Source organism: Lampetra planeri, chromosome 21 (genome assembly GCF_965212315.1).
Source record: "Lampetra planeri chromosome 21, kcLamPlan1.2.h2, whole genome shotgun sequence".
In the NCBI taxonomy this organism is placed as follows: Eukaryota; Metazoa; Chordata; class Hyperoartia; order Petromyzontiformes; family Petromyzontidae; genus Lampetra; species Lampetra planeri.
In genome coordinates this window covers 6795458-6810568 of record NC_136127.1, presented here as the reverse complement: position 1 = coordinate 6810568, position 15111 = coordinate 6795458, and the positions used below count along the sequence as shown (strand labels likewise).

Genomic DNA, 15111 nt, shown 5'->3' with positions numbered 1-15111 from the left:
AAGACTCAATAAGCTTTTCCTGGATGAAGGCCAGCAATATTATTACTTATTAAAAGGAGGATTTGTAACAAAACAACCCATGCTAACTGCTGCTCAATTCCAGGGATGGCCTGGATGTTTAAATGAGCGCTCTCCAAATTCCAGCTGGAGATATTTACAGACTTCGCCCAAGCCTCGTGGCTGTACCATTACAATTACACATCCACGTCAATCCATCCATGCGGAGCTTTAAGCATTATCTGCCCCTTGACCAAATGGATTTATCTTGGAATCACGGTTTCCTCTGATGTAAATCCAAACGCTCATTCATGGAATTATCTAATGCAGGATCCTCTTGACTTAAAAAATGTCTCGTCTTAAAAAATACTCTCCTGCATAAAAGACAGCAACATCGTTATTTATTATTTTGCAACTCTCTAAAACTTCCATGCTAATTAGAGCTCAGTTTCCAAGGATGTTCTGGATGTCTCTGAGCGCTCTCGAGATTCCGGCTGGAAAAATTTACAGGATTCCATTGAGCCACGTGACTACCATCGTCACAATTACTCATCCATATGGCGGAGCCTGGACAGCTGTGGGAATAACAGCCGTATCCTCTCGAGTGCTTTCAACGAATGTTATGAGAGGCAGTAAAAAAAAAGCTGCAACGGAGGAATTTTCAACAGCAGCGGTAAAGTCACGTATATAGAATAAAATAATAGATCACGACGTTTCGAAGAATCGAAAATTGCCTGTTTTGCGATCAAAACGAAGAATCGAATATTGCCTGTGTTGCGATTGAAACGTCGTGATCTATTATTTTTTATATTTACGTGGCTTTACCGAAAGACCCAACGAGTATGAATTCCTGCAGTCACGAAAGCTTTAAATCAAGATTTGATTACACCAATTTTAACAAAAATGGCTAAGAGAGTCAAGTGTAAATATTAGGGGTTTTAAGTTTCAGGTTTCTTTTGTATAACCAGGTGAGAGCTCAAAAGAGGCAAGTCTCATTTGCAAGAGTTACCTGGGCCACCAAAAATGACAAAAGGAAAACAAACAAAATAAAGTACAGCAGCTAATCAAAACAGGAAGCGGAACAAAAACAACCGTGTCACACGTGACAATTAAAAAACACTGCACGAACACAAATGCTGGCCGAATAATAACTCCATGGATCATAGTAGAATTAGTAATTAAGTTACGGGAACATCAAACAGATATACGGCAACCATTGTACTAACGTGGGTTGGGACGATGGATTGATTCATCCATTAGTAATGGTTCTTAAAGTTGACGATACGCGCATTTAAATTGTGTACATGAGAATCGATGTTTTTCAATTTGTGTATTTTATATTTCATGGGGTTTTGTCATGCCTGCAGCTGATATCATCGCTCCATCTCCTTGGCGGACGTGCTCTCTGGGACGTGTTTCCCTCCTTAGGGTGCCACTGTTGTTTTTCTCACCTGCAGTTCACCTGAATGCCCCGCCATAGCTTACTTCTGAGAGCTGGCAATCATTTTATGGCTCCTAGCAGACGCCTAAACGCTGTAACATACGTCTTAAGATTAGTGATTAGGGCCATAGTAAGGATAGAGGTCGGTAAAGATAACTAGCCAATTTGCCAATGAGCGATAGCCAGGAGAGCAACACGACCCACAAAGTTTAGGAAGAGTAAAACGACAGCTACCACACACAATTGTTGTGCACCGAATACCGACAACAGGGAACACCACCTACGGCAGAGATGGAGCCGTGAAATCGGCTAATGTGCAAGTTTTGGGTGGATTGTTGCACGGCAAGACCAAGAGGAGTGGCGGCATGCCAGGGGAGGCTTTCATCCAGCAGTGGATTGATCATGGCTGCTGATGCTGCTGCTGATGATATTAGTACTGTACACACTGTCGATATATATAAATATTAGATTGGTCTCACTGGCCAGGCCAATGTTTTTTTACATTTATCAACACCAGGATCGGTGACATAAAGAGCAACGTGAGTTAGACCCGCATGCCGATGGTAATGACTCAGGCTAAAATCAATACCTACACACCTACGATGTACACATCAACTTCACATGTGAGAGTGAATGATTTACAATGGATGCAAATTACGTGCAAATAGAATGCTCTGATTACAGTTAAGCAAATGGCACAGACAAACTTTTTCCTAATTGAGACAGAAAAAAGGATGAATGATAAAAATAAGACAAAAAGCAATCGATTCTAAAGAAGAAACACCGCCCAGATATTGTGACTTGGGGAGTAAATCATCGTATGCCTAAAAAAAAACCATAACGTACAAATAAATACACTTACAAACACACTTCAAGTTTCAAGTCTACTTCGTTTGAGCAGGTGAGAACTCAAGAGACCAGGCCAGCGCCTTGTCATTTGCAAGAGCGAGTGACCTTGGTCAGGGTAAAATGACAGGAGCAGCACAACGCAATGCCAAGCCACATCTTGAGTATCACGCACACATCGTACTGCTGCGAGCCGATTGCCCCGGGAGCGCTCTCGGGAGGCATTACGGAGAAACGGACACTCGTGTGCATTCATGCTCACCAGAGGGCTCCCGCATCACCATCAAGTCTCCACAAGTGGCGCTCGCCAACTGAAGGACGGACGATCCCTGCGTTACGCGTCCACGGCCGTGCGACGGACACACTCGAGCATCCCAATCGATATGGATCCCATCGCCAAGACCGCAACGCTGAAACACGAAATCTAGGGCAAGGAGTGATGATGACGACGACTATGTAACCCTTGGAATTCCGCTGCACCGCCAAACTCCACCCTCCCGTTGAAAACGTCAAAAGTCGTTTACCTTCAAGGTCCGTCGTCAACGTTGGAGGTCAACCATGACGCTTTGGCAATGAGCAGCGGCCTCCAAATGCCCCGTGAGAGCGACGACGTCGCGTGTACGTTCAGCCGAGCTGTACAACGGTGCAGCCAGTGCATGTGGAGAGCCTTGCCGCACAACTTCATTTCAAAGTCTACAGTTTAAAACCACCAACTCCGCTCGTTAATCCGGCCGTCTTTCCCAGTTTACCACCAACGTAAATAGCTGCAACCACCATGACAGTCACAACGCTCCCACTCGCTCACCAATGCCGCGTCGCTAAATCACGGCACGTACGACTTCCTGCTGAACTCTTTTAAAAAGTCCGCCTCCCCCCTCCTCCTACCATGCCCACGAGGTTTCACAGAAGAAGCTGGGATCCACCTGTGTGCCCATCGGGTAAAAATAGCGAGCTGGCAACACGTGCCACCGTGCCACCGAGCGATAACAGAGCTGCGTGACGTGCTCACAGAGGCACAGCCACAACTGGGAGGCTAATGGCTTACACTATATAACGTCGACACTTTAACGTTTCACCGATACGATTAACCGAGTGTTACAATGCACCAGCACACAGTCAAAGTCCAAAATGCGTGACAGATTCATTCTTTCCATAATGTGCGTACTGCGGGTATTGCGCAACGATAAAGCACTTAAGAGTTAATATTCATCAGCCATGTTAAATCCACTGTTGGGGGAACATCTCCCCAAGCCATTTTGGTCAATGAAGGGGGTTTTTTTTTACAAACTTAACTATTTTTATTTTATTTTACCAGGTAAGGCCTACTGAGTGATATATAGCTCTTTTTCAGAAGCGACCTGGTCACAAATGATAGTTCAATGAAGTGGCTTATCGTGTGGAAATTGATAGCAACCAAAAACTCTAAACGCATGTTTCTAAATGTGGAGGGAAAAACCGGAGGACCCAAATAAAAACCAATGCGACCACGGGCAGAACATGCAAACTCCTAATATACAAGTGTCAGGGTCGGGATCGAACCCACAACCTCCTGTATACCAGGCGAGGTAGTTAACATCTTCGAGCCACCCTGGGACCCCCACCATGCTTCACTATGCTGGCCAGTGAGGGGTTTGGTGAATGGGAAACAGCGACCAAAACAGGTTTACGATCACTCACCGGGGTTTAGTGCACCAACCACTGCACCTCCACTCCACCCAAACTTGAAATTCTGATTGAAAACAACTCTTTGCGTGCACACACAATGCGAGTCAAAGGTGTGGCATGCATGGCCTGGGGTTGCCTGGTCTGAGTACCCTCCGCCTAAGTCGTAATTTGTACTCGCGCTCAATGAAAATCTAATTCCTTCATCGCGGCTGTGCTCATGATAAAATGTCCCGTAAAAATAAACACCACGACAAAACCTGAGAAATAGAACATTGTGAAACGGAGCTGAAAATAGCCTTGGTGAACGCATGCGCGACAGTGCGCATAGGAATCCCTAGGATGGATTGCGCATGATACATTTTAATTATTATGTATGTCACTGTTTTGCTTTTTTATCCCATCTATAACAACCTTTCATTTGCCTTCAATATTTCACACTCACCCTCACAGTGACGAAAGCTAAAGGCGTGTCATATACAACGCTGTCGCTCGCAGACAAAGTTGTCAACCGCTATTTGGTCGCGTGGCACAGCGGTGGTGTGCGTGGCGTGCGATCTGAAGGTTACGAGTTTAAATCATGGTTGGAGGTCGATTCAACGCTTCATCCCTCCCGGGCCAATAAAATAAATAGCAATTTCGTCGGGAAGTCAAACCGCTATTGCACTGGAGGAGGAATGGGATGTCCACCAGTGGCTCAGGGCTGTATGTATGTAGAACTCCTTTCGCACAGTACGTAGCCAACAAGAACAATCCCATGATTAAAGAGAAAACTGACAGATTAGTTTTACTATTTTTTTTAAGTGAATGGCGTAAGCAGGCTTGGATAGGAGACTTCACTCGGAGGGATGATGGGGAGAATCACAACAGAGTGGGAAGAAAATTAACTACAGAGGACGTCCACCAAAGAGACGAATCGATGATATCAGCTCGTGTGCGGGTGGTTGGATTGTTACATTGTAGGATCGTGAGAGAGGAGGCTTCATCCAGCAGTGGATTGATCATGGGTGGTGATGGTAATGATGAAAAGAACCACAATGAGATGGCTGGGTGGCTCAGGGTGATAATATAGTGGCAGAGGACTGCGCTGGCACTCCTGACACCATGTGTTCGAACCCGGCTTTTAGCCACACGTGATTAAACCGGGTGTTCATGTGCAGCGCTTTGATGGTTTCAGGCAATCACTAACGGCTGCAAAATATAACCCACCACACTAAATGTAGTGCCGTTGTTAATTTGGCTTCGTAAAGCTCTAATGGTAATGATGTTGTACGGCTAATGAAGAGCGACTATTAGACGTTCAGTTGTAAGTGATTTGGCCATTTCATTGCTTTGTCAGAAAATTGGTGAATTCCAGATGCACCACCTTCAAGCTTATGTTAGGGGCAGTGCAAAATCATACGGTTTGTTGTTCATAGCCGCAGTCACATACAGGTGAGTCTCCGATTTCCAAATACATACAGTTTTATTGCAACAAAAAGTATTTACTCGGCACGTAAAATGTGTGCCGAGGTGCATATCGAGAGGCCTAATGCGTTAACTGTTCCACGACGTCACCTCCCAGGCCCGCCCTGACACCGGGTGGTGCAACGTTCGCGATGAGTGTTCCAAAGAACGCATTTAATCGGATGACTTGACGCTCATAGTATGATTGTGACACAATTAGAAACGGGGAGAGATATGGGTAGAAACACAATCCACGACAAATAACTGTAATTCGTTGCCTTGCGATTGGTTAGTGCGTTGGCACGGAGGTTAACGCAGTGCGCTATGAACCCAGCAACCTGATGACAATTCCCGGTCACGGCTAACATCAGTGCCGAGTGATATCCTTGGTAAGCCGCGCTGCCTGGGCACGGTGAAGTACGTTCAAACGAACCCTCGTGACCGACATGGCGCAGAGAGGCTTTCATCCAGCAGTGGATTGATTGAAAAGCGGCTGCACATTGTTAGTATAGTGGTTTTGAAATCAACGGTGCGCACAGGCCCCCCCCCCCTCTCACGAGGGTTCAAACGATCAGGCGAGGTCACAGCATGCAGTGTTCTTTGAACGGCATCGCCCGTTTACAGCTCAAACAGAGACTCCAGCGCGCTCACACACGCTCGGTGACAACATAAAAGCGATGGTGACCCGCAGCGTCTCCAGTCACACACCCATTGGGCCGGAGGGCTAACCCGTGGTCTTTGTAAAAGGAGATGCTGCCACGGTGTTGTTTGGTGTCGGTGAACTCTCAGCGTGAGATAAAAAAAAGCCACAACTTGTTGCATGTAATTTTATTGCAATGGGAACCTTCGAGCACGCCGTTCTAAGATTACTACCCCCCCATTACCGTCGCTTGTTTAGTTTTTTGTCGCGTGTGCTCGCAGGCTTAATACGGCGCGCTGGAAAATCCCAACTAGGCTTGGGTAATAGGTTGCGCGATGGTGCTTTACCACACTGGAGTGCTTTCGGAGAGCTGAACTTGATCATGAAAAGCGGAGTGCGAACGTGCCAAAAGCAGAACGTTTTCAAATCGGTGTATTTCCTGCACTGGATCAGAAACATGGGCATTGATAAAGATAATAAAAGAAAAGCTGAAAAGTGTGCCAAGAAGCATAATTCACTACGCGGGTCAGGGCAGGTTGCTGACATGGGAGCCCAAGATCGGTTCAGACAGTCACTCCCCCACTGTATGTATGTCAAACTTCTTTAACACCGTACATAGCCAACCATGCTAATCAGACTCGGGTTTGCCATGTTCGCGGCGCCATGAGCTACCCACTGCAAGCAACTCCACCCCTATTAGCAGTGGTGAAACAGAGCAGTTTAGTGTTTTAATCCTCACTCAGTGAACGACACACTCAGGGGACTGTAACTGATAAACTTTGCTTGCCACAGCGACGGCATTTGAGGAATTTACGATGCACACCTTTGGGCAAGACAAGCGTGAGATTTAAAATAGATGTACGCGCGATAAAATATGTGCTGTATGCTGAAGTCGAGGCATCGTGTTTGGCGACTTCTGAAATACGACGGACGAAATGTGTCTTTTAAGCACGGAGGAATTGAACACATTAGTGGAGCGTAACACTAACATTCTGGGCACAAAGGCTTCGTTGTCGTGCACGAACGCAACAACATTTGTCGTTCTATAAGCGGCCATACACAATTGTAGATGTTGCAGGTTTACTCTCCAACACCGGTGTGCTGAACCAGTAATGAATTGGCATGTTTTGTTTACGCGACAAACTAATTGGCTGTGCCGGGTAGTGGCGGGTTTAACGACACATTTATATTCACGCAATCTCACCCAAAAACCTCGCGAAAGCCTACGTGTTAAATATACACAGCCTACATGCAATTAAATGAATTTCCAGCATTAACGTCCATACCAGAAATAGACATTCGTACCACTTAGAACGAAGAGTGCCTTGGCAATGATGGCATCTATGTCATGGAACGGTCTCTGCCCGACCATATCACCACATCGGCGATCTTAGGATCCATTCTAGAAGTGACGTGAATTTTTTCAGATTAGCTTTCCGCAATGTCTCGTGTGCGACCGCATGAGGAAACAGACGACGTACTGCATGTTTATTTTATTCGTATAGATATTTGTACAGTAACTGGTTGCTGTGTTAATAGATCTGCAGGCATTGGGTTCACAGGTTAACCCCTTTAGAAAGCGCTTCGAGACATAATGGCATGTGTGCAGTACCTTACAAACATTTTTAAATGAGGATAACAACTTCCGGGGTGAGAAAAAGGAGGAAACTTCTGATTCCACGGCACAGCCAAACAGCCACTTGCTGTGCATCAGCTTGCGTGGGACTCTGGGGATTTCTGAGATTAACAGGTGGGAAGTTTTACACTCAAAAGGGTCAACTTGAGCAGTATATATATTAAAAAGTAACCGATCTAATGATTTTTTAATTTTAATTTAAAGCTTTTGTGACTGCAGGGATTCATATTTATATTATTATTATATCTATATTATTTTATTATTTCCCTTCTACGTGACTTTACCGAAAGAACCAAGAATACGATCTAATGATGTATAACAAATAAAGCCTTTTGTACAGTTTCCTAAGAAACCTAAACAGGTGATGGCATGTATCATACGCACACACGCTCTGCTCATAACGAATGTAATTTCAACGCTGTCATGAACACGGAAGGTCATTTTGGAGGACGTTCAAACAAAACAAGCGACAAGTGGAAAATATGTTTTGCGATCGGACGCCCATTAGCACCCAAGGACATTTGCATATGGGTGCACACTCGCAAAAGTCCATCCAAAGCAGCACCGTGCAGTGCCGTGCAGTGACGTACCAATGACAGTCCCCATTTTCTGCCAAGCGTGTTTAATTTTCCACTTGAAATTTTGCAGAGCACCAACATTTTCATTATTTATTTTCATTTTACCAGGTAAGGCCCACTGAGCTTCAAACCTCTTTTTCTGAAGCGACCTGGCCACAAAGGATAGCTCAACGAAGTGGCTTATCATGTGGAAATTTATAGCAACCAAATACTTGATTCTAAATGTGGAAGTAAAAAACCAGAGGACCCGGAGAAAAATCCACGCGACCACACGGAAAACAAATATACAGAGGCATCAGTGTCGGGATCGAACCCACGACCTCCTGTATACCAGGCGAGAGAGTTAACATCTCACCATATCGGCGCCAAAGATTCGGATGCCAGGATATGTTGCTGCGTCCGCCAGCAAATGTTCACCCATGGCGGACGAGAGCGTAAACAAATACTGCTGCAGTGACGGACATACACTGTGCCCCCAAAACCAGAGTTATGTATTATCAATGCGAATAACTAAAACTATTATTGGAAAGAAAAAAAACCCCGCAGAGTTCTCATCTCGTAGCGGTCAAAGTACCCTCCATCGCTACCACTCATCATTCTATCCCGTGTCATCGTTTTGTAAGCTGTGGCAAGCGCCTTGAGTTGAGGGCACTCTATAAATATAAATTAGATAAGCATCTTGGCTCTGAGTTCTGGGCTGTGCAACGTGACTTGAACGCATTGTTGTGAAAAGAGATTGGCGAGCGGCATCTCTTTCGCAGCTCCTCAAACAAGACCACTGACCATCATAGAGGTTTTTGGGTTAGATCGCGTAAATATATAAATGTGTCGTTAAACCCGCCACCACCCGACACAGCCAACTAGTAAGGGGTGCCAATTCGTCACTAGTACAGCACACCGGTGTGTTAGAAAGCCAAGCCAAAACATTTACAAACTGAGTACAACGTTTCGCCAGTAATTACAACTAGCTTCATCAGACGACAGCCAGATTTGTGGAGAAGTCTTACTGTTTCGTTCCTTATATAGAGGCGTAGATGTGTTGACACCACCCTTCTGCGCTCTTGCACAATGTGGGGGGGGGGGATTTACGTGATATAACCCAAAAACCTCTATTATGGATGATATTGGTCGCGAAAGCCTCCTACGTGTTAAGACCACTGGTCCCTGCAGCCCCCCCCCCACTCCACGCAGCTCCAATGCCCCCTCCCAGGTGACTAAGGCCACACAATACAGATACTGATCTCATGTCCATGCCTCTATCTAACACGGCAGTAAGGCATGTGTTTTACGCTAATCGTGCCTCCGATTAGCAAGGTTGGCTACGTACGGTGCGAAAGAAGTTCAAGAAAGATACACACATTTCGTCGCCACAACGCAGCGCTGGCGGTCCCCAAGCACGTTCGACATTTCTCCTGCACGGTATCCATGCCGCAGCCTATGTTTCACAACACCCCACCCCAAAAAAAGCATCTTTCATGCCCCCATGGATTGAAAACCACTGCTTTCGATACACAGTCATGAGCTCCATTATAGGTCTACGGTAATGTTACTTCACTGGCGTCGTGTTCGGATGTATTCACGTGACGGAGTGCCTGAGCGTAACTCTAAAAATGTTTTACATTCATGAAGCTTCAAACCTGTGGTGTACAGCCCAGGACAAGCAGCTTAGATAAGCAGCTACAAGACAACCGATGTTAGTTTTTTAAGTTCTGCTATCTTTTAATCACGGACCAGGTCACATGATCCTTGCCGAGAGAAAAAAATCCAAATAAAAGTGAATAATATTGATGGGATTTGAATGTCATATGTGTTTACGAGCTGTCATTCCTCGCAGAAGGCGAGCCAAATCCTAATGGGGGTTTTTCACATACTTGTCATTTGTATATACATGTAGTGACATAGCGCTGACTGTTGGACAGCAGCAGCAACTGCAGGTGGGCACTTAGCGCACACGCCGCTAAGCATATATGCGGTGTGTGTGCCGGCAGGGCGGAGGAACTGGGACAAGGGTCAAGACAGACCTCGTGTGGAAAGCCCCTGGAACCCTCCAGAGGTTTCAAGAAAGGGAGGCGCGGCTAGGGCGGAGCCAAGCTGTGCCGAGAGGAATAAAAGCAGCGGAAATCGAGAGCTCTGGGCTGCCGGTTCTAGGATTGGACTCGTCTCGTCGTCGCTGTCGCCTTCGTCCGATCATTGCGCGGCCGGATAGTAGTCGGCTGTCCCAGTCGACGCCGCCGGTGCCATGCGGACAGAGTCGTGTCTGGGACGGGGCTCGCGGCAGCGGGGTCATGTGTGAGAGAGAGAGGGAGCCCGGGTGGTGGCGTGAGCTCAATAATAACGAATAAAGAGGGCAGAGCGGTGCCTCCTGCGACCACCTCGTCTCCGGCTGACTGTGTGTGCGGCGCACGCCACCCGCACGCACAGACGACACTACAAAAAATAAAAAAATCGAATCCTAAATGTTTTATGCTTGATCATCAAGAATGTAATTTATATTAGTCCTGGCATGCATATTTACCTGAGGCACTATGTCTCTCTCACCAGCTCACACTGATCGGCGTGGTTAAGTAGTGTGGTCAAGTAACCCCTATGAAAAGAACAACAACAACGCGAGTTGAACCCCGATTAACCTTGGAGAGCTGAATGGAGTTTAAAAGAGCTCCAAACAAACACCTCGTGAAAGGCCCAACGCTGAAGATCTCTGAGTTTGATCTTCCACAAAGCTCACGGTCCACCCTAAACCGCATCCGCTGCACACACCGTGGCAGATGCGGATACCCAAGGCACAAATTAAAAACTCTCCAGCGTGCGACTGTGGTCATCCAGAACAGGCCACGCAGAATATGACCCAATGCCCGATCCACAAATACGAAGGAGACATCCAAGGCTATAAACTCCGCTACTGCTGACGCAGTTATCTGGCTTGACCCCATGAATGTGAAATTGTAGTTGTTGCTCTGCATCTACATCCGCCATACGGAAGAAGTAGTGAGTGCTATCCAAGCCGGCACTAGCAAACTCTGCTCTTCACTCCACAATTGCCATCGTGAAGTACAGTTAAACAACTGCCATGACCGACACGACATTGGGAGCCCTTCATCCCAGCAGGGGACTGACAATGGGCTGTGAACTATTATTTTCATAGACCACAAAGAAAATGTGCATGAAAAGACAGGAAGCAATTGTGTATTAGTTTCCAAATAAAAAGCAGCAGTCAGGATACGAGCAATAGCATTGAATCTGGCCAAGTCTTTCGTAACCGACAATTAGTTTCAACCCAAAACAATAAACAAAGGCAACAGTACTACAACTTCCAAACACCAAACCACCACATACAGCTGTAGTATTTGCGTATAATAACAACAGGGCCTCCATATAAACAAGCCGAAGATGGTCAAAAGAAACCTACGTGACTGACTTCTTGACAACATCATCAGCCTTGACGAAATAACCACGGGCTCGCGGCGTAATCTCAAAACTTACTGCATCGTATACCGAGTGCCCGCCAGCGCCCAAAGTGCGTTTGTAGACCACATGCACCAACTTGTCTGTGGACTATGATGTAAAAAATGATTGATCCGGTGGATCCATAGCATGCGTTCGTGCGGGATACTAAGAGTGTTGGCGTAACGCGAGGTAAGTGCTGCTTTCTAAACCCGACACTGTCAAGTTGTAAGAATACTGTACAGAACATGAATGTGTATACGTGTTTATTCATGGCCTGCTTTACTCCACATGCCAAGGGGATTGCTGCTAACAACGTAATAATAATTACGAAATCATCATAACTACCCTCAATATTTAGTACTGCTCTGCAGCAGATTGGCCCACAACAAACCACGATCCCAAAACTGCTGGACGGGTCCTCCACATTCCTTAAGTGGGGACAGCATGGGTCCTGGTTGACATCGCCGCTGATGTCAACCAGGACCCAGCAATCACACTTAAGTCAGCGTGTTCAGTGTATCGCGCGAACCGCTGCTTAGCACCCACAACTTTACCAGTGTTACCGTCACAGAAGCTGCTTTGGTGCAGTAACAACAACAGGAAATACCATTGCCGTAGTCACCCCAGAGACCGGCTTCCATCACGCCGTCATCCTCGTCGTCTTCTGTGACGCTGCCCTGCATCTCTTCAGCGCGGCCCGAGCGGGAGCCGGGACGCGGCACGCACAGCACGTGGCCTGGGGAAGCCGTGGGTCCCGCTCACTCCGGCTCGCATGGCTGACGCCCCGATTCACGTTGACGTGTGGTCGAGTTCCTCGGGCCCGGATTGTTTCTTTTCTAAACAACTGGAGAGCTGAAGAGGAGGACGCTTGACGACCCATCTATCTGGCCCGGGGAGGAGGGAGGTGTGACTGCAGCTGGGGGCTGAGGCTATCGCATGCCCCTCCCCGTGACACAGCCACACCCACGGAGTTCGCGCAGCCCGCAACCCTGACCTACCCCCCCCACATACGACTTGGTCCCACCCCACTTCCAGGGATTCCGAAGGGACTTACTGGATCGTACCACTACGAACACGGGTAGCATTGACAATGAACTTGAATTTGTAACCTATTAAGGTTAAAACCATAAACAACCCAATGCTGTGTAATGTGTAATGGTCGCCGATGTGCGTAGGGTGCGTTTAGTTTGTTGTCCTTCCCCCGTACCTCCGATTTGCAGGGTTGGCTACGTACGGTGCGAAAGAAGTTCAACATAGATACATACAATAAAGTGTTGCTGGGTCAAGGCACAAAACACAATGGCCTTGATTCACTGCCTGTCAAACTGGTCCACACACGTGGCTTTGAAGACATAGGAGAGCATTATAACCAAAACATGGTCAATAACATTTGTCAAGGTGTTTATCTGCCCTAAAGTTTTTATTAAGATGCATTAGGACAAATTTAGCATCAGTCCAAATGTTTGATTCCAGAATATCACAACAGCTGTCATCACCCACTCAGTAGCAGTAATGTCACCAGGGTGCTTGTGCCAGGCTAGGTGCACTTTTAGGCCATGTGAAGTGTGAAAGGCTCGCTGGCAGGAGTTCAAGGGACAAACCTAGGTGCCCGTGGGTTAGAATTTCACACGCACGCACGCACAATTGCGTACAAGAAGTCTGCATGCAATTCCACAGGGAGTTATCCGAGACAGACACACAACACTTTCGTAAACAGAGCTTTCAACAAGAGACCAAGCCATCAGACAGGAAAACACACACCCCACCACGTCACACCCAAACACACACCGACACATTAACTGCTGCGTGTCACTGCTGTTAAGTCAATGTTGTTTTCAGTGTGTGCAAAAACCAGTTCTATCGTGTGCGGCCCCTTTTGTCAATCCTCTGCTGGATCAGTCCCTCCCACAGTTTCGGATCGTGGGGTTTATTTAACCGTACATCGTCACACCGGTTAGCCTGGGTTGGTGAAGTCAAGAAACGTAGTTGTAGGAACATGTGACAGCACAACAATGGATTGTGAAGTACTGCCCTCTGCTGATAATGTAGCTCCGCAGGAGCCTAAAGCAACTATTTTATGCATGGTGGTGGTCCATCCAAGCGCGATCCAGGACCAAACCTGCTTAGCCTCCGAGATCTGACGACATCAAGTGCATTCGGGGCGATTTTAACGCTTGCTCTCAATGTCCCCCAGGGGTTGTACCTTGCGCTGGAGAATTTAGCCACCGCACGCATCATTGATAATGGATCTGTCACGGTGTAAAGGTTAGCACGCTGGACTCGCATTCCAGGAAGTCACCGGTATAATATGGTGACGTTTTTTAAATCCCTCCTCCTCTCTCTATCCAGCAACGTAAATGGGCACGCCACCACAGGTAGTGGTCCTCAGCAAGTCCCGCGTGTTGAGGAACAGCATGGGTACTCCAAGACGTCTGGCCTGCGTGGAAAAGCAGCAACAAAATACCTCCCCTCTAGAGCCCCCTCGAATTTGAGGCCCATTCGCCAGTAGTGGCTGCATAAGACATTTCAGGGCTGCACCTTGACCTTGACAACATAATTCCGGCACTGCTCCACTTCCAACGTAGACCGGGGGGGGGGGGGGGTCCTTAAAGCTGCCCCCCATCCCCCCCCCACCCGAGCGAAATGAAATCGGCGAGTTCAGCAAGAGAGCGGCGTTGTAGCGCGCGTACGTGCGACGCGTGCGTGCGTGCAGATGCAAGCGAGCAAAACAGGCGCCGGCCAATGGGACGGACATCCTGGCGCTGACATGACAGTCACGTATGGGCGAAATCAATCGCACGTCCCCAGACATGGCTGAAGGGCGACCGCGGCTGCAGTGTACTGTACTTCCCCCCCCCCACACACTCTCCAAAGCTTTTAAGCGGCCCCTGTGCCAGATGTGCCCACACAAGAAGTCAATAAAAAAATGTAAGAAAAATCATGCATGTTTGGATTACATAATGCATTTCACATTTGTGTTTGTCCCGGGAAGTATTGATTGAGCAGTGGGGAAGCCGATGGGTAGCTGTCAAGGCAAAATGTGTTTGCATATTTGCAAAAAAGTTCCTTTTGCTCTGGGTAGTTTGACCAGGTTTTGGGGAACCTTTTGATAAATGTGGCCACTTTTCAACAGAGTTACGTCCCTCATAGCAACGCAACTGCGGGCTGAATCACCAGATGTCTTTGGAAAGAGCACTCCCACCTAAACGACGAGGAAAACGTGTTCTTGCCTGTGCGATAGCGTTGCCATTACGTTTGGTGCTCAAACCGGATAGAGCTGTGGCCATATTAACCACTTCCTGTTTGGGGGGAAAACGCCGTTTTATTAATGCGTGAGTGTTTTTGTGTATGTTTATATAAATAGAGTTTTGTGTGTCAATAAATCTGGATTAAACCACCTCCGATTAGCACGGTTGGCTAT

General features: G+C 47.2%; 1 protein-coding gene across 3 annotated transcripts in view; it reads right to left on the bottom strand.

The window, feature by feature from the left end:
* LOC144724604 (trafficking kinesin-binding protein 1-like) overlaps window positions 1-15111 on the bottom strand; it is a 62816-nt gene that overhangs the window by 29453 nt on the left and 18252 nt on the right. Inside the window, exon 1 of one of the 3 annotated variants that reach the window (XM_078603875.1) lies at window positions 12298-12607. The exons of 1 other annotated variant lie outside the window; for it this stretch is intronic. In XM_078603875.1, coding sequence (XP_078460001.1) covers window positions 12298-12373 — 76 coding nt within the window. In that variant the 5' untranslated portion in view covers window positions 12374-12607. Of the gene's footprint in view, window positions 1-2546; window positions 3852-12297; window positions 12608-15111 lie in introns of those variants that run through there. One more of the 3 variants, XM_078603877.1, reaches the window with a different exon arrangement.